Source organism: Strix aluco, chromosome W (genome assembly GCF_031877795.1).
Source record: "Strix aluco isolate bStrAlu1 chromosome W, bStrAlu1.hap1, whole genome shotgun sequence".
In the NCBI taxonomy this organism is placed as follows: Eukaryota; Metazoa; Chordata; class Aves; order Strigiformes; family Strigidae; genus Strix; species Strix aluco.
In genome coordinates, this window is record NC_133970.1 from 84,686 (window position 1) to 108,257 (window position 23,572).

Below are 23,572 nucleotides of genomic sequence, written 5' to 3' on the forward strand. Positions count from 1 at the left end.
GGCCTTGCGGCACCGTCATGTCATTGCCCAAACTGGCCTCAGTGAGAACCCCCTTGCACCCGGGGCTCTGAAACCCCATTTTGGCTCATGCCAGGCCCCCCTTAGGGTCACAGCTGTGCCTGTGCCAAGCTGGTCCCCTGCTAAGCCTGGCTTGATGACTGGTTTCCCAGGATGGACCATGCTTTGCCTTCCTGGAGGATCCCTGGGCCATCCCTGGACCTGCCACCAGCCCCAGCTCCTCCCGCCTGCGGGACTTCGCCGGGGGCTGAGGGCTCTGCTTGTGCTGTGGTGCCCATTGCCCTGGCCTGCACCTTCTCAGGGAGCAATCCCGACATCCACACCATGATTCCATTTTTCCACAGTGGATCCACAGCTGTTTCACTCTGGCCTATCAAGAAAACATTTGGATCAGCAAAAGAATTCTTCAAGCTTAGCAAGTACTTGTTTTCACATACTTACATAAAGCCTGTACACACTGAAGAGCTTCTCCCAAGACAAGTTTCTCTTTCTGCCTGGTCAATATGCATCCCCCGCAGCACAGCTAGAGCTTATGTAATGTTTTCACTGCATACAGTGAAAAATCCTTTAATTCTGGAACGGCACTATTCATTAAATCAAGTCTTAACAATATTGCCATCACAGCACAATAGAGCAAGAGCTGTTTGAGATTACATGACTACATGTCCCTTTCATGGCAAGAAGCGTTCCTTTTTAATGTCTTTAGCAGCACTTGTTATTGAAAAGACACCTGATTGCATCTGAATACTCCTTCCCTCTAAATATCAACGAACAAAAAACATCCTGCTATTCAGTAACTGAGAATCTTGTAGAGCAGACTAGGGGAAGGGATCCACCTGCTTGGAGCAGATGACACAGTCGTTTCCTGAGGTGCTATAAATTCTTCTATCACAACCCCCAACACTTGGACAGAAAAACGGCACTGATGTGACAATACCCTGAGAGAGAGCAGTGGCTTTAGAGGTGACACGGTGGACACATGTGCAGATCAGTGATGTGAAAGGGGTGGTGGGGCCCACGGGGGAGGCCGCCGTGCTGCAGCCTGTGTCTTTGGACAGGCTGGATGGGCCTGGGATCAGATGTTCCTCTCCTGCATCACAGGCACCATCACCTCAAGCCCCTGTGTTTAGACCTTGAAGTTAACTGGTTACTGGATCCCAGTTCAGGAAAAAGGCAGTAAGTGAATAAAAGAGTTTGGTGTGGGTTTTTTTAAATTAAAATATTTATGTATTTATATAATTTTTAAAGAAGGTTTTGTATGAAGGTGATGAATTGAATACTCTGAAAGATGAAAAAGTTGTCCATGGATCAAATGTCTCATGGCTAAAAACATCTTTCTGATGACAAACCTAAGTTGACAATTGTGTTAATAGGATTAGGTTCATTAAGGGACTGCTTTCTCTTATAAATCTGGCTCAGATAGCATGGAGCTTTAGATTTTGCACTGAAAAGGGGGCCCTGCTTAGTCTTGAATTTCATGCTTTCATTTACAATGTGTGCTAGTGATTGATACTGGTAATATTCCAGGTTTCTATCCCATACTAGACTACCTGAAAATACTTTCATTTTAAAAAATAATTAATGCATTATCACAGGTTTGAGAGCATTTTGCTGCCATGACGTTGTATCTTAGAGTTGAATTTTTTCGGAGACATAAAGTGCGCATGTAATAATTTCATTCTCTTCCCAATAAAACATATATCAGCCCTTTTCATAAGGGCTGATGAAAAGAAAACAGACCTTCAACCAAGAAATGCTACATAGGTAGACACAAATGCAGAAAAGCATATCCTGCAAAATTTAACTGCAACCACTGCAAATCAGCAAAGCTAAGGATATGCTTAACTTCTTTGCTAGCTTAGAGCTCCTGACCTACCTTGGAGGCAAGCCTTCTACCATTATTACTGAAATTTGGCCCCAAAGACCGCTTAGTGTATACCAAAGCTGAGATCCTGCTGGGGAGGGGGCAGATGGCCACTGCACGCTCTCGGGTGCTATGAGGTGTCAGCGTGCTCGTCGGGGTCAGCCAGGGGCGACCGTGGGGACCTGAACACCATCTCACAACTGGAGGAAGCACCACGGATTGCAGATTTACAGACTCAGAGAGAGACACCCAGCTCTACTGACTTTTAATTGACAGCTGGGCATGTAAATGTCCTGAAGCCTTTGAAACTAGCCCTTCTTGTGATCTAAAGCTGGGGCCTGGCAGAATATGGGGCCTGGCAAATGCTGTTCAGTAGCTGGCTCAGCGTATGCCTCCGAAAGGAAAACAAAGACTAATGATATTTTACTACTCAGCTGCTAATTAAAATGCTGGTGTTTAGAGGTTTAGGCCTACAATCCAATCACCCACTTGAAATCTGGTACTTCATTTTTTGCATAATTAATCTTTCTGTAATTAAACTCACCCTCAGGATATGATCTTTCTCGTCACTATGCTGAACACCCCGAACAAAAGGTATATTGCAACTGATGAATACAGAAGAGCACAGTGGATAATATGCCCTTCTGCGCCTACACACAACACTGGTCATGCACTAACCTATATCTGTTTTTCCAGGCATACTCCTTTCTCTTCCGGATGGATATTCTGTCCAGAGGAATCTGAAGACGTGGTGCATCTCTCTAGTCTTTCTGCTGTCAGGCTATAGCTGTGGGTGAGTGCCAGCAGCTCCCCAACACACCTACTGCAGGAACAACGTCAGCCTCACACACATGGAGCGGATCCTGGGCTTCTACCCAGCCCGGCGACCGCACGGACCTCGTGCTGCGCGCAGGCAACGCGCCCGGTCTGCCTGCTTCACCAGGGACTGCTACGGCAAGCTGAAAGAGCTCAGCACCTTCACTTCATCCCAGACAAGCAGGATGCATCACAGACGATCCGTGCTGCTTGCAGCTTGATAATGCCTGGAAACTAAATTAGACTACACAGTGCAGACACGGGTGTCGCTACAGAGCGACCTGCAGCCATAACAGCAACACCTCCAGGGAAAGAAAGAGAGATCAAAGGTCAAGTACAAGTCAGTGCGTGACCTTGATAACCGTCTCCAAGGGACGCAGGAGCTAATCATACTTCCACTTAAAGGGGTCATTTGAATGGGAACTACAGGTGTAGCAATACGCCTTCATTTTTGAAGATGCCAAACTGTGCCTTCAGATAATTTTAAAAGTCAGATGTCCTTACCAAGAGTTTGCTGAACTGAAATGAGTTGCTATACAGAATTGTATTCACTTCAAATTTGTTTATGAAAGCTTTGTTCAACATTGACACACTGGAAAGGCAGGCAGAAGTAGCTTAATTGAGGTTTCTCCACAGCATTTCTTCCCCCCAGTACCTGTCTCAAAACATTCTGCCGTACTTTTTTAAGACAGAACTTCTCTTTCTTGGAAAGTCAGTTAGCAACGTTTTGGTTGCAAAAACCTTGTTTTCAAAGTTAGAGAAAAATACAATTTTTATCCTGACTATGAATGAGGCCTACCTGACTGGTTAAATACAAATAGTATAATTTTATCTAAGTCACAAGATTGATTCACTTTTGAGCCAAATTGTAATTTGCCTTTAGGGTTCAAGCAAACGCTTGTTTTAAGAGTGGTGCAATTTTATGAACATGGCACTAGAGGGCCTCTGGCGGCTCAGGGTTAGAAACAGCATCAAACGAACACTGTAGAAAAAAATAGATGATTTACAATTTGTGTTTACATGATATAATCACTTTCTAAGCCTAGGTAACTTTGTTAATTTTTAATCGCTTGACTGCTGGGTCCTTCTGGCATTTCTGATGCTTTAGTGGGCAGAGATGGTTGCAAATGTTTAAGTATTTAATTGTGCTTGCCACAGAAAATGCATAAACACTCAATTCTATTGCTTGCAGGTTCTAAGATAGGTTTTTAAACTCCTCAGTCATATTTGCCTTCGATCCCAAGTTATGCCAGGTAACGGAATCTAACGAAACTGTGTTAGGGACTGTCAAGTAGTTTAACGACAGGGGTGATGGCACTCCAGCACTGAAGAGCATGCCCCAGCACAGACTCATTTAGGAGGTTAGATTTAGCACTAGATTCACAGGGCACTGAGGAAACTGCACAAAAAACCCTTCGCTGGCAAATGGTAGACCTTCTTAAAATGCACCCTCCACAAGGAACCCTTCACATCTGGCTCCTCTTGCCAAGCTGAAAGATTCTACTAGCCCAGGGCCAGAAGCACCACCAAAAGCCCCCAACAGGAAAGGGAACACGTGGAACCATGAAGCCCTCTGCTTGCAGACAGCCAAACATCATCATCATCCCCACAGACCTGGATGTAGACAGAAGTGATTGAATGAACCCCCCCTATTAATTTATTAATTTGAGGAAAAGGAAAAGTAATTATTGGAGGAGCTATCTCAAAAGGTTCAGTGCTGTGGGAGAAGGTAGCAGAGACGATGTAGGTAGAGGTGGCTATAAAGTCAAAGATCAGTCCTTGAAGACAGTGGGAATATGTGATGGCTTTAAATAATCTGCTGGGAAAACCCAGCTTATTGGTGGACTCCTGAATTTGCTATCTGTGGACAAGACTCCAGAGAGATAGGTCAGGAAACCTCATAAATGTAATCTTGACCAACACTTGCACTCATCTTCTCAAATTCCTTCCAGATCAAGGATAAGAAAGGATGCAAATTATCTTTAATACCTTTGGACAGGTTAAATCCTTCCCACTCAGTTCAAGAAGGCAAGAACAAATCATTTGTGTGAGGAGGTCTAATATTGCTAGTTAGGTTTGATAGAAATTTTACACACAAAAACCTGTTTCTGTAGAAGAACATCAGTGTGATGTTTTACCACATCAAAATTTTGATATCAAAAATCTCCAACTATTTTAAAATAATAGCTTTTTTTTCCTTCACAGTCACAATTGGAAATTTTGTTTCCAGGAAAGAACACCTTTACAAAGAGGAAGTTTGGGGGTTTTTTGTTTTGGTTTTTTGGTTTTTTGGTTTGTGGGGTTTTTTGGTTTTGTTTTTGGTTTTTTTTAACAGACTTGTTATAAACTTTTCATTGAAAATATTACGAATAACTTGCCAAAAAAGTCCAAGAGAAAAAGTTGCTCCTTTTGAATCCTGCAAAATAGTACAATAAAAAGAAATGTTTGCAAAGATCTTTTCCTCATCTTCAACTACCCCATTGGTAACTCTGGGCCATGGACTGGCTTTTATAGCACAACTTACTTCATCCAACTAGAACCAGTATTCAGATGAACGCTGAGCAGATAAAAACTGCAGAAAGTTTTCAGGTAATGGATGGCCAGTGAAGAACACAGCCTAAATCAGCATAACATCCTCCAGATGACCCCCTCCAGGGCCTATCCGTGCAGCTGTGCAACCTTGCATTTTTCTTCCTCACTTAAGGATAATGTAGGTGCTAGACGGTGTGACAGGTATTTCAGACACAGACAATCCCTTCACAACGCTTGTGCTTTTACAAAGCTAAAAATCACAAGACTTGACGGCTCCGGGGAAAACTTTTCCCTCAGTGTTTGAGTTGGGTCCTAACAAGGTAGGCGCCTGCAGGCCTCAGTTGACTCTTGCTTCCCTGCTGTTAGGTAATTTCTGTGACAGTAACCCTGGGCAATTATGAATGAAGTACACCAGGGCATTATTAATTTGTTAGCTGAGCATATTTCAAATGTGTTGAACTCCCTGTTGATAGTTAATTTCATTACTGCTGCTTAATTAATATAGACTAAAAAGTGGCATGGATAGTTCTCAACCTTGACTGGGGCCATCATCCCAGGATAGAAGGGTCTGGGAAATGCGAGCCATATACTGCTAGAATATTTTAATTACATGTATAATAATCAGACCTCTGTCTTCCTGGGCTCACACTCACAGGACCCTATAGACTCTAATTTCCTTGAAATCCCTTGGAGTCCAGCACCTGAATACCTGTGTAATTAGTTCTGTGCCACAGAGCAGGGACCCAGGCCTTTAGTTAAACATATCTCAGTTCATCCTGTTTGGAAGCTGGATGATACAAAAAAGGTCACCAAAACACAAAGTCCGTATCTTCATGTGACCGATGAACCAGCAAGCCCCAGGCTCTGCTGACTGCAGGAGATGGAATGAAAAACACAGAGAGCACAGATCAGACAGTTGTAACGCTGTCTGCAGAGGGAAAAGCAACTGGACAACTCCAGATAACAGCCATTACTTCCAGGAGGCATTTGCTCAAACGACAAATTTTCAGCAAGTCACTGAAGTTGTATTTGACATGACTGTATCTGAAGGATATCTTAGTGAAGCTGGAAAAATAAATCTCTTTAGAAATCTTTTATAAGCAACGAAAGAGTGACCAGGATAAGAGCAGTTTAATAGCATACAAACCACCACTGGTCTAAGATTGGTTATTCCCAGGAGAACTCAACATGACCTTTTAACAACCTGTGAATAAGGAGCCTACGCAAACCTGAGTCTTCAAAGACTTTCCAGAAATAAGTTTTTTCACTGCCTACGTACAGACTCAAGTTCAGGGGTGGATACAACCCAGGTTCTAGCAGAGGGAAGGCTCTCACTGGTATCACAGGCCGTGGGAACACATGGTTTACTTGTCTGTGTCAGGGTGGAAGGAAGAAGCTCAAACTTTCCTCCTTTCCCAGTAAATCTACCAAGTCAACAACAGCCACTAGAGAGCCTGTGTCATGGTGCAAATAGTGCAGAGTAATGCAGCATATTAGGCTAAACCAAAGAAACATGAGAGATCAGAACAGGAAGCCAATAAATGTTAGGCACATGCATAGTAGAATAATTCAGCTCAAGAAACAAAGATCCTGCTCTCTTCTCAGAAGGGCCTGAACCATATTTCACAATCTCTGGAACTATATGGATCTCTGGGATCTCTGTATAACTCTGCTTAAGACAGCATTGATTCTAGCAAAGACAGCCCTCCAACCTGCAGTTTCTTGCTCTCCAGGAGACTTTAGTGCCTCCCGGTGCATGTTTCATAGGTGTAGGGCTCTACAGCGCCTGGTGAACCAGGTCCAAAGTTGTAAGGCCACCAGATTCCCTGTCTGTTCACTCTCCCGACAGTAAGACTGAGATCACACTCTGATCTCTCCTGTTCCTTTGTCCCTCACCTGCAGCTTCCTGCACATCTTCCTGCATTTCTCCAGTTGAAGGCATCCAGGTTCAATGACCAGGGACCCTACCCAGAAATCCAGGGCCCTCCATGGCCACACTAAGTTCAGATTCAAGCTCCAGTTTGTGAGCACGGAATCAAAGACTGGGTTATTCTGACAATTCCAGCTACAGCGTTGGAAGACCCAGGGTCTTCGGGGTGGAATACATCTCACCTGACTTCAGCTGTCTGGTCTAAGGTAGCAACCTGGCCTCCCTCTGTGAGAGGCACGCACTGCTGGAAGGTGACCCAACTTCACCTTAAACACTTATCTGAAAGTTTGGATAGATGAGGCTAGAAGTGCTGGTCTCTCTCCATCAATGACAGAGTCCTTAAACGACTTGCTTGGGCTAAGTACTAAATTTTTTAGCAGCTAAATTTAGATGAGATGGATTCTTTACCTTCCTCCATTTTAATTAATCACTCCACAACCATGTGTTGGAAAGCCATGGACAGACACAAAGCCTTTCAATTCCGTGGCCCAGAGCAGAATCTCAGATTTTAGGGACCCCCTAAATGCAAAGTAGTAAAAGCCCCAATACTAATTTGCACAAACAAGTATTCAGTGACTTCTTCAAAATGAACGGAAAATAATATTCAAGAGTTCACGGACCTTCCTTCACACCCTACCACAGTTTGTTTTCTTTAACAAGTTTTTTGGGAAATAATTTCTTCAACTTTTTGTTTTTAAAAAAACCCTAGAACTAATAATTTTCACCCTTATGATCAGTCATCCCTTCAGAGCATGCTAATAGATTTGAAAGGTTGGGCTGTCTGGTACAAGTCTTCTTTCTCTTCTCCCCATCAAATAATTTTTGGCCATATATCTGCTAGCTGTTTTCAGTAGTTTTTCTTCATTTCTATTACAGAAGTCAGTTACTGATTTGTTGTTCCCTGTATATCTCTGGGAGCCTCTTTTTGAAAATGTGTTCATATTTCCCATCTTCTGATGTTAAATGACAGACTACATGCCTCAGTAAGTCTGGCAATTCCTAATTTTAAATCCTTTAGAATACTCGGGTAAATAGCCGCTGGCCCTGGTGTACTGCACACCATTTAACAACCTTGTCCGACAACACTAAGCTGAGAAAATTCCCCTGATTCACCCCCATAAAAGAGATTGTCACAGGGAAACCTACCTAGGGACCTTCACAGCGATCCTGCAGTCAAAATGGATGCAAAGATCCTGCTGCGGGCTAATCTTCCCTGATTCTGTTGCAGAACCCTTCTCAGGCTCTCGCTCCCTCAGCTCCCTTCAATTCCTTTCAATTAGCTTTATTTTTAACTGTTGCATGTTGCCAAGTTAAGAACGTACAATGTGAGACACAGTCAGACCAGATACTCAACTTGCCTAGTCACCTTTTTCAGATCTGACAGTGCAAAGAGGAACTGCAACAATCTTTCTGTTGGATTCATCTACTGAACAGAGAAAAAAGGGTCTAAAAGGAGCAGTCACTAGGGAAAACCACGGTTCCAGCCTCCATTTCTGTACTGAGCTGCATGTGATGAAAATGAAGGCAATTTGCCATTTTCAGAATTTTGCACAGGTCGTCAGTTTGCTTTAAAACTGGCCACTGAACTAGATGAGATCAAGAACTACAGGCTTACCTGAGGGAGTCTGTACTTTTCTCTCAGATGAACCCTCAGACAGGCTCGCTCTGCTTTTTTCTGTGCAAATGCTGCATCTCTTTCTATCCTGGAAATCAGAAAAGATGTTTCTTCAAGATACTAATAAAATATGGTCTTTTACACTGAGCCAGTTGCTCAGCTGCAAACAGCCACACGCAGGAGTTATTCCCAAAGTTATGTAACTTGTCCACAAAAGGAGCAATATTGATACATGGATGCTAAGGGGCCATACTTCCTGCACCCCAAGCTTGTTCTCGGAACAGTTCCCTTGAGTCCTGTGAATAGTGAAGGATAAGCCAACACTACTTGTCTGGAGTTTGTACCTGTACTAGTTGTTACTGCTCACTATAACAATGAACAATTCCAATAGGCAGAACAGAAGAGTTAGGCTTATTCTTTGCTTACTCTGCTGGGGCACTTACCGAGATGCGGCTGCCTGCCAATGCTCCTGTTCTACAACCACGACATTCTCACAGAATAACACCACACACACAAGGGCAGAACAGTCTTTCTGCGTCAGACCAGAAGTTTACCTATCCTAGAGTCCCACCTCCAACAGCAGACAGTAGTGGATTCTCAGAGAAAGAATTTAAGAGGAGGATAAGCATCCTGTATCAAAACTGCCCAGCTTCCAAAAAATCAGTGGTGTAGAGTACTGGAGCTGCAAATTGGCTCTACGTCCTTGTCTCTAATAGCCCTGGATGGCCTCTGTCACCTGTGAATTTTCCTGGTCTTTTCTGCATCCATTTATTGTTTCAGAACATCCTACAGCAATGAAATCCACAGATTCCCTGTGTGGAACAGTACTTCTTTTATCTGTGATCTCATAAAACACTTTAATTAGATTTAAGAACTGTTCAGCACAATTTTTAGTTAGACTATTTATGTATTTATTTGCAAAATGTGTCTCCTCAAAGATGTTTGGTAACATTTGATAACATTCACCTTCCCTGTCTTTTTTTTTTTCCCTAGAAGCATTATCATGGAAATTCTATGGCAAAATTGATTTTGTTCCAGTATAGGTATTTTGTCATATAAAAGCTACTTGCAAGATGAAATGTTATTTTTCCTGTGCTTCCACAAATGAGTTTTTTTGTTTCTCTCTCAAAAAGTTTCACATTAAATGGAAGCCATCTTAAACTACTTTCAGTCATTGATGGGAAGACTGGAAAGAGATTTTTTTGAGCCCTTCTGGCATATTTTCCTTCTCTTTCTCCACCTCCCTCTTCTGTTGCCCACTCCTCCTCCAGAGGAGCCGTTAGCCGTAGCCGGTATGGGGCTGTGTTCCCACTACGCATCCCTTCAGATGTCCTGTGAGGCTGCGGGGCAGGAGGGGATTTTCTGCTCAGGCAGGTTTGAGCTTTTCACTTGTCCTGGCACCATGGGAAGACCTGGCAAAACTCCCTCAGCCAACCTCCCAGCATTGTCTGGGCCCTAGTGTCTGGCCTAATTTACACCTTTTTGTTCTGGAGGATCTAATTAATTCCCTGGAACATGGAGCTTTGGGGGAACAGGAAACAGGTGTAAGAGTAGTTGCACGACAGTCTAATGCCTGTGACATGCAGCACAAACTGGTGGTCAACTCTTGCTTAAACTCTTGTGGTGCTGGAAGAAGATTCTATGTGACCGTGCTAGAGGTTGCCAGCACAAGCCACCTGTTTGTTCCTATTGCTGTTTCTCAGAAAAATGTGTAATCTGTGCATTTTTGTGTGTTTAGTCACCAAAAAAAACCCTCAAACCCGAGAAGAACCCAGAGCCAGGATGGTCACGCAAAGGCCAAACTCCACCTGAGTATGACTCCAGCAAGGCACTTCTCTGATCTGCACTCCCATACAGCTGAAAACTGGGTAAAATCCAGAGAGCCCTCAAACAGATGCTCTGCTTGTGACAAAAGGTTTCTGACACACATTTACATAACCACACCGGTGTGCACTGTCCTATTTTTTTTCTCTTTGAAAGTACTTCAAACATTCCTACTATAGTTCCAAACTGTACTTTCAGAAGTACTCCTGCACCGATTCCTCAATACAGTTCAGCATGTAACAGACACATGCCACGCTTGAAAACATTACAGGAAAAATGCTTGGAAAAAGAATTATTTCTATTTCAGCAATCCTGTTTTGCTTCTCAGTCTTGAAGCATCTTCCCGCCAGCAGGTGGTTATTTCTCTTTTAAATATTCCTTGACAAAATGCATAGCAGAACATTCTGTATTTTATTGCAAACTAAGGGATACCTATTCAAGGTTTTATGATCGAAATGGCTGCCACTAAATACAGACCCGGATATCTCAAATTCTGTCAGTCATTAACCTTTCACCTATAATCATCTTACGAGAAGGATTTACACAACCATTATGTAATTGACCATTAGAGGAACAGATGCATCTGAGATTTAAAAGTCAACCGTTTTATTTATAATTATGCATGATTTGAACTCCTATGTGTTAAGTCCTTTATTTTACTTGTTTTGATATTTAAACATAGCAAGTGGTGAAGATTATAATTAAAGACAAAATGAAATTGAAATTTAAATCAGAACTTTTCAGCTGAATACTATATTTTAGAAGAAATAACTGAAAATGCAACTACAAAAAATAACCATCTTAAAACTTTTCTCTAGATAAATGTCATCCAGTTTAACATGGCACTCATTACTTTTCCATGTCTGCCATAATAAATGTGGACAAAGAAAAGATCGTGTATTGAAAGTGTACTCCTCATGGACTTCTAGGAGAACAAATCATACACATTTTAGAATTAACTCCTGCACTACAAACAGCTTTGTACCTATGGAAAAATCTGACAGATAAAGTAACATCAGCTAGGAATGAATCCATCATATCAAGGTGTGGAGATAGCAGGGAACTGTAGGAGAGAGGTGCAGGATGAGGGGGAGGAAGGGGGGAACATAATATTTTATCATTTCCAGTTGGGAACTTTTATTTCAGAAAGTCTAGCAAAGATTTGTCTGCTTTAAAAAAAGGGAAGAGAGCTGAATGTTTGGCTTTGTCTTGGGTTATTTTTATCTGCACAGAGATACCAAGAATCAGCCCTATACTGGTAATAAGGGAACAGGTACTCACTTCTCCTCAACCATTTGCTTTTGATATTCCTCATATTCCTCTCTGGTCATTCCTGCAGCTGCTGCTGGATCAGAAGGAGTGCTTTCTTCTTTGTTTTCTTCCCCTCCACCTCCAAGTCCCAAGTTCTTTACCTGGTTGCTCAACATACTTTTCATTAGAAAGGCCATCTTCTCAAGAAAAAAGGAGCTATAAGCAAGCAGCTACAAGAAAGCCAAAGCAAACCAAAAATGTTCTCAATACCAACAATTGTAAGCAAGAGAGTTTCTACAGTCACATCAGCTCTTCAAGGGCACAATGATAGTGAAACGTGAATGCCAAAACCAGTTTGTCAGCCATAATCTGGATTAAAGAGTGAACTCCTTAATATCTAGAGGCAGATGGTTCAGATTACTCAAAAAAAAAATCATTAGACGCAGCTACCTACTGTTTGTATTAATACCTTAAGCTAATTGTGTACACACACAAATCAATTATGGTGTGCAACAGCATTTTGACTTCTTCCGTCTTGAAACTGTCACTTTCAGAGATGGAACCATTCCCTGGAACACAACAGATCTGAATCAAAAACCTGGCTGACTAAATGACCACAGCAAAATTGTAAAATTTGGGCTACTGAGCAGAAAACCCTTTTACACAACCAAATGAGATTTGAAAACTGGAATTCTTTATTAAGTGAAAAACCCAATCCTTTTTATCCATTTACATTTTATCACATTGGACAGAAAGTACACTGATTATTCTTCATCCACTTTTCATATGGTTAGTTTGTCTCACAGATGAATGGGGCATTATGGCAATCATTGCCTTTTTTTTTTTTCCAAGAAAGTAATCACAAAAAAAGCAAATCACATCTTCCTACTTTTCATTCCTTAGGGTATATTTCAACTCTTCCCCAGGCTTTCTCCATCTAGATCACCACTTTGACTGGTGCTGCACAGAATATACCTAGTGGTTTTAATCTTAACCGTCAGTAAAGGAGAAATGAATCTGACAGATTCTGTATGCTCTAATAGAGCCTTGATATCTTTTGTTTGAGGGTTGCTTGTGTAAGTTTTCATCTTTCAAACTTTTATTCATATCATTAGTCTCACCAGGTATACTCAGGTGAAGATTTGCAGGATCTGCTATCTAGATCACAGACTATTTTGGGAAAGAAAATCATCTGCTAGGTCTCAAAACTTCATGATTTTGGGTTTTAAGCATTTATCCTACTATGACTGACTGCATGCCTTAGTGAAACATTCTGTAATTCTGATTATCGAAATGGTTCTCCCAGCACTCTCATAATTTCACTGAGAGAGGGGAGGATTCCAGTTTGCCTAATGCCTTAATCTGTATTTGAGCCTTTCTAATTAAAGGAGACCTGTTACTATTAAAAAAAAAAAAAAAAAAGAGGCAGGACGTTCTGTAATCCTGGATTATTAGTGATTAAACAAGAAACTTTAAATTTCTTTTTGAAAGAGAGTACCACTCAGAAGCATGAATTCCAAATCACAACAAAACCACTCCGATATACTACAAATACCTAGAAAGCATTTTTCTTAAATCAAAATTGATTTTTATAATTATTGTGCCCTTTCAGAACTATGCCAAAGTTGTAAGAATTTGTGGGAAGAATCAACTTTTTACATCTGACCAACTCTGACCTCGATTACCAAAACTGTATTTTACTTGCCGAAACGGCTAACAGAACTGAGATCACAGACACTGAATAGCTAATCCCGATTTAAGCAGAGAATGCTAAACTTGAGCATGCATTAGTCTTAAGTTGAATGCATAAAATGAAATAAAGTTTGTTATCTGGCAAAATTTAAAACCTAAAAATCCAGCATTAAGTTTATACATAAGGTATCGCTGCTCCTACCTCAGGGAGTCACTTCAAAACGGGCCTGGCAGTCTGACTTTGTTACGCCCAACAACTGCCCTGGCTCCGTTCGCTGCCTTCGAGGCATTCGAAGGGCAGAAGGGCTGACGGCATCCCCATTCCCCATCCTTCTGCATTTCAGAGAAGGCTGCGTTTGTTCAAAAGAGCTGACAACTCGCCAGCACTGCGGGCCAGCCGTGGCCGCGCGGGCAGGCTAACTCCAGCAGAACACAGCACACCTACACCACTGCCCCACCAGTGTGAGCTGTGCCAAATGCAAGTGCTGGCTGACTGTGCAAGGGTACTTTTATACCATTTTCCCCAGCCTGGAGACAAGCAGGGATGGTTCTAACCTGAAACCTTTTGCCTTCTGCTAAAACCAAGAGCTCGCTCACTTTGCTGGTATTTGAGAAATCCTGCAAACAGGCCTAATCCTAGCATCTTTTTCAGGAGGAGAGTCTCTGGATGAGCACTCTGCTGAGAAGTAGCGGCCACCCCATGAGCCAGAACAAGACCACAAGAGCCCCTCTCTTTTATGCAGCCAACTTTAAAAGGAAGAAATGAAAATAAAGTGCTATTTCTAGAAAATGGAGTTAAATACTACTTTAAGAGCATGGCCCTGAAAAGCCAATCCCTAGCTCCTAGACTACAGCTGGACTCACGTAAGGGACTTGCGCCCCACTGCTCAGAACGCAGTGGCTCTCAAGAGCAGGAGACACAAAGTCCTCAGTGAGGGGAGAAGGTGCTTCATCAGTTCAGGCATCTCTAGAAACCACCTTCTGGCTAAAATAGATGCTTTTACAGAACTGACTGAGAAGGAAAGCAAGCTGCAAACTGGCTTGAGAAGGGGTTCCTAAGAACCTGAGAGATCTTGCCCTCCAGGTCTTCAGAGAGGTCTCATGAACCTTCCTAACAGCAAAAGGCTCTCCAGTGTTAGATTCAAAATCAAAGACAACAAAAAGTGCTTTAAAAGATATTGGCTCTACTGGCACTGTAAACTGCTGAGAAACACAACAGATAAGTGATGAAACTTTGGAAGACACTGCATAACTATCTAGCAAATTGCTCTCTTCATTGTGGGTTTAGATATCTATCACAAATCCCTGTACAGAAATAATGAATAAACAGTCAGACTGACAAGGAACCAATTGCTTACAGAGTACCTGAAGTATCGAGTTTTAAGCAGCTGCCTTGGCTGTCAACAAGGACCAGTACCTCCAGAATAATTCCCATTCCTGGCAGGTGCTTTCACTACTGCCTATATTGAAGTTACAAACCACTTACTGCTTTTTGTTGATTACAGGGATCACAAGCTTAATGAAAACATATGAACAGCTGCTAATTAAGTACTCATGTTGCCACTTCCTCTGCTTTAAAACAAGTCCTTTCCCTCTAGCTTAAGTAAAATCAAAACTAAACTAGTTCCTTTCTTATCTGATGGAACTGGGCGATACGAAAAAAGCCCATGTTCCACACCCAAGGAATGCAGGCATCTCCAGCCCCACAACAGAATTCAGTCTTGCAACAGGTAAATCACAAAGAGCAAAATCTAGAAGCCTCATAGGGAGGCCCGCACAGAAATGCCATAGACAGGCAAGCATCCCAACTCCCAGCCTTTTCCACATACTGTGTTCCCAAACACAGTCACAGCAGACAACTCCAACCATGTAATTCAGTAGTATCCAAGTGTTCTCTGAAAGGACCAAGACTCTCCCCCCACTTCATCCCTCTAAAAGGGGATGTCACCTTTTATGTAAGTTGGAACATCAGATCACTTGCAGAGAGAGAGAGAAATAAATATTCTAAGGTCTTCTCAGATTGAATAGATTCAATTAAAGATTCCTCTCCTCCACCTATTAGAGAAATTACTCCTGGCTGGGGGAAAATTATGGCCAATGAAGGAATTCTTACTCTTCCTGTGGGAGGTTACCAGAGACAAGCACAGTTTACTGAATAGAACAGTAAAAAAAAACAACCCCAAAACCAAGGAGACACAGACTGCCTTGTTTTGGGTAGGCATGTTGTTTCCCAACAAACAGGAGCAGAGCACCCAGCCTGGAGAATCTGAAGGAAGACCTTCAGAGATGTAAGCAATCTTCAACTCAGAAAAATGAGGTACTTTGTATACTCAAAGCAGCCAGCAAGCAACTTGATTTGCTGTTAAGAGACTTAGAAGTTGACATACTACTTCACATTTGACCCCAAATGTCTGATACTCAAGGCAAGTCTGATACTCTTAACACAAGCTTTTGAGCGAATCTTACTTTTAGGTTAGTCACTCCTGCATTAGACTGCAGCAGAGAGGAGATAATCCCCTCGCACAGAATGAACCAGGGCTGGATGCAGCACATCCTGCTAAGCAGGGGCAGCCATCTGTCCCAGCACAGGCCGAGCCTCGACCTCTGAGTGCCATTAACTCTCCAGGGTCAGGCAGGACTGAACACTTTGAGATCCGTGTGCAAACTCTCTGAACAACAGAGGGCAAAGAATGCTTCAAATACACTTATTTGGATTTCATGCACATGCACCAAATTAAAAGAAAAAAGTTTACTAAAAATATGCATCTTTATTCAAACAAGGTTATCTCTGAACTCCAAGTGTCAATTTACATTAGTCAGAAACAAACATGAAAATGTCAGCTGTTTGAGTTTAAAAAAAACAGTAGACAGTCTTCAGTATTACAGGAATTGATGCACTGATAAATGTCAGATTTTCTTCACATAGAAGTTAGGTAATTTACAAACCATATTGTGAATCTTACTTTTGAAGGATTCAGGTGTGACCATGTATTTGATATACTGACCAGTACGATGAGATTCTCTTGTCACTGCCAACTATTTGCTACTTATCATCCACACTCCAAATACAATTATTAAACTTGTTCTCCCCCGTATTGTCAAACTCGATTCCAAGGTATCTTCTCCTCCTAGTCCTGAAATCTTACTTAATAAGAATCAAACACAGTATCAGTGTTGAAAGAAACTTCTCGTAGCCAGCCATTACAGGAGGCTATATTGACTGACAAATATTTTTAAAGTCCAAATTTGTTGTTACCACCTCAAGAACAGACAGGACAAAATTTGAGCTGGGCAGCTGGGAGCTTTCCTTTGATCCATTGAGTGACGAGGCAATTATGGAAGTTCCAAGGAGAGATGACTGTGAAATGAAGCATGAAGTAAAGTTATCACTTTTCGGATGTTACGCTTTAGACCTTCTGCTCCCCAATACAAAAGTTTCCTAGTTGCACATGGGATGTGTCAGATCTATTAGCAGCATAAACACACAAGCTGAACCTCACACCGAAGACATAATTGTAGGTTCAAGTTTTCCCCTAGACACCATCCCCAGCCTTCTCTTCTTTCTAAGACAAGACACAAAAGTATGGTCTGCTCCAGCTTTAAAACAAAGTTATGGTTGGGTAAATTCACAGTAACAAAATATACAGACTTCCTCCAGCTGCTACGCTAAGAGCTGTCCCTCATTATGCCAGATACATGCACCTACTTATCAAAACACAATTGCTAGCCTTTCTCCATAAAGGGTCTTGCAAACCCTGCCGTGAGAGAGGGAGTTCTGTTTAGGTGTCGCACTGATGAAGGCAGGCTTGCAACTGAAAGGAACGTCACTGTACATTTTCAGAACAATTCAAGAAAATATATTAAGTTTAGTTTGAAGGTCAGGGTTGTAATAGCTTAGACTCAAGGCACCTGTACGTATTTGCTGGTGTTGAAAGAACTGAATGGATAAATTCCTATGTGTTATTCTGGCTTATGTGAAAAGGTTTTTTTTCATTGATTTACCCTATTTATCTAGCAAGGTTAGCTTGAGGCAGTAGTTTCTCCAACTAGTACAGCAAAATCTTCTCAAATTTAGAAATGAATCTACAAAGCTATATCACTTACAGTATACTACATACTGTAGCTATGTAAATAGGTGTGTAGGCAGTGTAATTTTATTGGTACAGCACAGGCATCCACTTTTTGGACACTGTATTTTAAGTAACAAAATATATTGCATAGATTTATCATTTCTCCAAACTGACAGGCACAATACTGAAGTGTTCTTCATTACAGTGAATTTGGCAGCATGTGTTGCACTCCAAGGGAGTAGATTGTAGGAATGCAGCAGTAGTACGCTAGATTCCAGATAATTTTGGCAGATTCAGACAAACAGATTAATAATTAAAAGTGAAATATCCTGATGCATTTGTGTATTTTATAGAATTTAAACAAAACAAACATAACTCCCTATTCTAACTCTACACACAACTCAAGGACAAAGTTACCACAGATATGTAAACAAGGCAAAATTAATTCATTTCACATTCCTAATTTGGGCTGCTTTGTTTCTTTTCTGAAACAAATGCTCACCTGATAAGCAGTATCAAAAACACATGTTCAGTCTCACGCTTTTGATATTAAAGCAGGAATTGACATACAATACTGGTTCTACAATAGCTGCTGGATTAACAAACACGTCTGAAGCAACAGCTTGTGAGAAACAGGTTAACACTCAATACCTGTAGTTTAGAATACTTGCCATGTCAAGATTTAAATCAAAGCATCTGTATTTGATACATGAAAGACAAGACAGCTTTATAAAAGTAAAGACATATTCATATGCTAAACACATCCCTAATAAAATCAGATTAAGAGGTATAAAGCAATGATATCTTTGCTGAAAGAGTTCCACAAATCTCCAAACAAAATTACAGACTCGAAACTACAAAAAAGAAATCAGTCCCGTGATATACTTGAAAACTACTTTATCACGTTTTCTCTCACTGCCTAAAACCAAAACCCAAAATAAGGAGATAAGCCTTTATTTGCTGGTTCTGTACAGTTTGTTTTCTATATCAGGTATCAACAGTCAGACTGTTAAAGGCCTGTCTTCATGTCCATATACTAAAAAGCATTTGTATTTCGTGAAGTTAGAATTAACTAAATAATTATTAAACAGTTAAATCCAAGTGGTAAAGAAATGAAACATTTATAGTAAGTTTTTACCCTTCTCCCAAAATAGAGAAGAACAGTTGTTTGGGGTGTGTAACTGGGCTTTGTTTGTTGGGGATTTTGTGTGGGGGTGGATTTTTTTGCTTGTTTTTTAAACTGGTATGTCAGGACACTTAGTGGCAAGCTTTCTGCACAAATCATCCATCTGCAATTCTCATTATGAACAACCACCAAACCTGGGTGTTTCAATTCCCTTCTCTGGAATATGAACAAAAGAGGAGGAATATGGCATTTGCCTTCCAGTATTTGAGAAAGTTAGCTGAGAACACAGACCTAGACAGGGGAAGACTGCAGACCCTATCTAGCATTTGCCTCACTGCTCCCCAGTCTGTTTTTAACTTTAACATTAACAGTTTAAATGAGAACTCATTTTCTTTAACAAAATTCAATAATTTACAATATTGAAGTATATCAAACACTAAAATTTCCCTCATTTACAGAAGTGTATCATTTTCTGTGCATACATACTGCTGTTATGTACGCACAAAAGGAACGGGTCATCAAAAGAACTTTTTGGCTGCTGCTTCTTGTTGACTCCTGAAAGAAAAAGCAGACAAGAATTCATTAAATACAGTATAAAGCTAGGTAACTGACTTAAATATTTCATTTATTTGGGGATTAAGAGATTCCACTCCTTGTCAATAGAGTCTTAGGGAAATCAAATGTAAGTCATATCACAAAAACAAGATATAATTTTTTCTATTTACAGACACTGGTAGCATCACTGTAGTTCCCATTTTGCATCAGACACAGAAAGAAACAAAGCCTTCTAGACAGAAGCCAGAAACCGTGAAAGAACATATGAACTGATTTTTAAAATGCTTTAAAATTTTCTAAAGCTTCTCAGTACCTGATTGGCCTAAAGATATCATAGAAAAGGAAACACATGCTACTAAGCAGTGAAAGAATTTACTTGAAATGGGATTTCCTTTTCCCTCGGGCACAGAACATATTTGTTTTCTTAGTGGATACAGATACTGTGGATCAACCACACACAGCTGCTAGAATTACAAGGGCACCAAAAAGAACTGGAGGGGACCAGCTCCTCATTTGTCTTGGAAGCCACCTTTCCAGTTGACGGCATAACATGACATACCTAAGAAACGCACTCTCTCCACTTCGCAGAAAAGCGGACACAATAAAAGTTAGTGCTATCAGCAGCACTGGTCTTACATTAATACTAGTTACCCTTCCACAGAGGTAGCAAACAGCATTTTTCCTTTGAAGGGCAATGCTATTTTGGTCCCTACTCCTTATCCTGATTAGTGCGTGTGAGAAGCAGGAGGGAGGACTACCAAGCAAGTCAGTCCTTACTCTCAGTACATTTTCCTTTCCGCCAATGCAAATTTAATTTGAACATTATGACATTACAAGAAGGAGGAAGAGAACCGAGAAAACATCCCAATTAGTGGGGCTGGGGACAGGAGGGTGGCAGGAAGCCTGTACATTATCAGTATCCTATGTCGGAGAGTGATGAAGGGATACATATCGTAAAAAAAGATTGGATGAGTAGCTTGTATGTACACACAGGGGAAAAAAAAAAAAAAAAAAAAAAAAAAATCACATCACATTTTGTTAAGATATTAATAAACCTTAGTTAGTCCAGCAAGGACCACAAGGATGGTGGTCAAGAGCTGAAGCACTTGGGTGGGAACTGGCCTTGTTCATCCTGGACAAAAGAATGCTTCAAGGCATCTAACAGCAGCTTTCTAATACCCACAGGATGTTATTGAGGAGACAGGGACAGTTTCTTCACAGAGACGCCCATTTTAAGACAGACACACAACAGTCAAATTGAAACAGGGCAGGTTCCCACTAAATGTACCGTGGGAGTGGGGGGAGAATAAAACAAACTTCATTATGATAATTAAGCATTTCCAATGGGGTCTATAACAGTGGTAAATTTTCCAGTCTTGGAGGATTTTAAGACATGACCGGTCTAAACACTAAGCACCCTGGTCTGAATTCAGTGTCAACCCTGCTTTGAGCCAGAGGTTGAACTGGAAACCTCCCAAGGCCTCGTCCAATCTGAACGATTGCTTGTTTTAAAGAAGATTAACACAATCATACCATTGCAGTTGCATTTCCAGTCAGAAGTTCTAAAACCATTTGCCCTATTGTTTTTAAACAAAAATATACTTACCTATACATGATATAACCAATGAATAACACTGTTTGCACTGCTACAAATATAAAGAAGTGCACTGTAGATAAGCACGATGGAAACGGTGGCAAGTCTGGACACTTCGATTTCTCACTAGATGGCTAAAAACCAAGAAAAACAGTATTTGAGAAGAGCAAACAAGACATGCCATCAAAAGACTGTTATATGTAAGAAACAAAACAAGGTCTTTGCAACATGACCTAAAAATCAGAACACAAGCAGAAAACAGACAGCAATGACACTACTCTGAAAAAATCATCATCTTAATCCCTTCCCTGTCTCTTTCCCCTTTCACTTTTATGTTTCTTAGATAAACTGACTGATGTTAATTTGAGGGTTACAGGGGAAAGAATAAATCTTCCGGTAAATTAACCCGGAAATCAAGAACCTTCTCTGGGACTATAAATTAATTCAGCTTGATTGCTACCTAGCCTATAGTACGGTGCTCCTGAACGTGAACACAGACATCTTTCACACTTAGAGACCTTAAGCGGAGCCTGCCCGAGTTTCCTCTGATTAAAGGTCTCCCTTCTGTGCAGAAGCAATCATCTCCTCTGTATAGAGCTGTTAGGTAGAGTGACAAATACAAAAAAAAAAGAACCCAGAAAACCTAATTGCTTGACCTTGTTTCAACAGGAAATTAGACTAAAAATCATGATCTTTGTTCAAAACTTCTCACCAAAACACAGATCATGCAGTCGGGTCAAGCCAGTGCAGTTTTAGCGAAGCAGCTTAATGAAGGATTAATTGCTCTGTAAATTGCATGCTGGCTCATCCTAGCTTTTCACTAACAGTCACATAAAGAAGTATTACAGTCATGCTTTACACTACCAGCACATAAGTTACCATATTTCGTTGTACTAAATGCTCAATGTCCCTCTTGACTACGTGAAGGTGCTCTTTGATGTCGTTGAAGTGCTGGGTTGTTTCATAGACTCCTGCAGCAGAGCCAGGATGTTGTGCTCCACTGATCAACCTCAGAGTATCAGCCATGGAATTTCTGAAACAAGACAAAGAACAAAACATCTTTCAGCACACAGCGGCTTTTCTATAAAAAGCAGTTATCCTGGACACCTTTTAGTCCATCATATTAGTTTGAAATACATAGTTGCCCCAAAAGGCAGAAAACATTTTTTCTAGCTTCCAATAATACCTATCAAGAAATAATTCCTTCAAACCACGATTTTTAATATTTAATTCTGCAGACAGTTTCAATTTGTACAGTGCACCATCTCCCAAAGTCATGCTGAAAACAAGATCTGGCAAATATTCTATTGCTAGACATCTGCTTTGCCTGACTAATGAAGTCTAAAACAAGTGTTTTATCAGAGGCTTTTGCCAAGGCTTTAGGATAAGCAGAGTTTAATGCAATCTTTGAAGAAAACCGAAAGTTGTTTGAAAAATAAATAAATAAGAGCAGTCATGTAAGAAATAAAAATAAAGCAGAGGCTTTAGGGATAAGAAAAGATTTAGATACATCCTTGTTTCATGATTATCATTTATACAAGAAACTCATTTCCCATATGCACTGTCATAATACTTAACATCATCTTCATGTGAATTAATTTTGCTTCTGTAGCAAATAAAATTAAATCCATAAAAAGTTGAGGTTCCATAACTAATTCTGTTTGAGGTAAACTAGTCAATGAGAGAAAAATACTTAATCTCTAATCAATATGTTTATATAATTTTCCCCTGCTGTGATGTCTCCTTCCAACTGCAAAGAGGATTATTCTACATCTAAAAAAAAATATTTACCATGTGAATGTTAATCTCTTCATTATTAACAGAATAAACAATCAAAATGTATGCATCTGGATTTCTTTTTAATTTACTTAAAACTTCACATTTTGTTCAGATGAGAGCTTACTTCGATGCCTTCCAGGTGCTGTCCTAACTCTTTGTACAGTGGTCAGCAATGTATCATAGAACGGCTGGGTTGGAAGGGACCTTTGGAGATCATCTGGTTCAACCCCCGGCTGTGGGCAGGGACACCTTTCACTACATCAGGTTGCCCAAAGCCCCGACCAACCTGGCCTTGAACACTTTCAATTTTAACTTCCACATAAGAAAAAACCAAAAACAAAACAAAAACCCTGGCTTGAATACTATTCCTTGAGTAAACTGGCAACAACAACATATAATCATATTTGTAAGTATTATACAAAATTATATGACTGATTTTAAATGGCTCATATTCATTGTGAAAATGGCAAGTTAAGCATCGAAACTTAAATGTTTACAAATAATCGTCACAAAGATGTTGCCCATCTTTTAGCTTTGCATCATTTGCTCTTCATGCCATTAAAATTCAGAAAACACAGAACTGAAAATAATATTAAAAAAACAAGAGAAAAAACCAGTAACGTACGTATCAATTCAAAGGCACTATGACAACTCTCCAGACGTAAAAATTGCAAGCATAGATTTTTTTGCTGCATTAGCGTTACAGCAGCTTTCGCTCCATTGTAAGAACTATGCATCATGTTTAAACTACTTGAAGTAGCTACAAAGTCAAAGCCACACATTAATCTACACAATTATATCAAGTTGCAGACACACCACTTTAACAGAGACATATATACTTTTCTTCAAACTGAAGGCTATCAGATTTTCTTAAAAATACCACTTTGACACACAAATAAACTTAAC

The 23,572-nt window shown here is 40.6% G+C and overlaps 2 protein-coding genes across 5 annotated transcripts in view; both read right to left on the reverse strand.

Moving 5' to 3' along the window:
* LOC141917573 (complexin-4-like) lies at positions 1–12,144 on the reverse strand. The gene is made up of 3 exons (XM_074810889.1): positions 11,881–12,144; positions 8,776–8,863; positions 1–388 (listed from the first exon to the last, which is right to left on the reverse strand). The coding sequence occupies exons 1-3, from the start codon at positions 12,045–12,047 to the stop codon at positions 86–88; spliced, it is 558 nt and encodes a 185-aa protein (XP_074666990.1). The 5' UTR covers positions 12,048–12,144; the 3' UTR covers positions 1–85.
* Positions 11,950–23,572, reverse strand: part of LOC141917572 (protein ERGIC-53-like) — a 27,012-nt gene continuing 15,389 nt past the window's right edge. The window contains exons 11-14 of one of the 4 annotated variants that reach the window (XM_074810888.1): positions 21,767–21,920; positions 20,900–21,021; positions 19,225–19,293; positions 11,950–12,080 (exon numbers count right to left, since the gene is read on the reverse strand). In XM_074810888.1, the coding sequence (XP_074666989.1) occupies positions 19,257–19,293; positions 20,900–21,021; positions 21,767–21,920 (313 nt within the window). In that variant the 3' untranslated portion in view covers positions 11,950–12,080; positions 19,225–19,256. Of the gene's footprint in view, positions 12,081–16,290; positions 19,294–20,899; positions 21,022–21,766; positions 21,921–23,572 lie in introns of those variants that run through there. The other 3 variants (XM_074810887.1, XM_074810886.1, XM_074810885.1) reach the window with 3 other exon arrangements.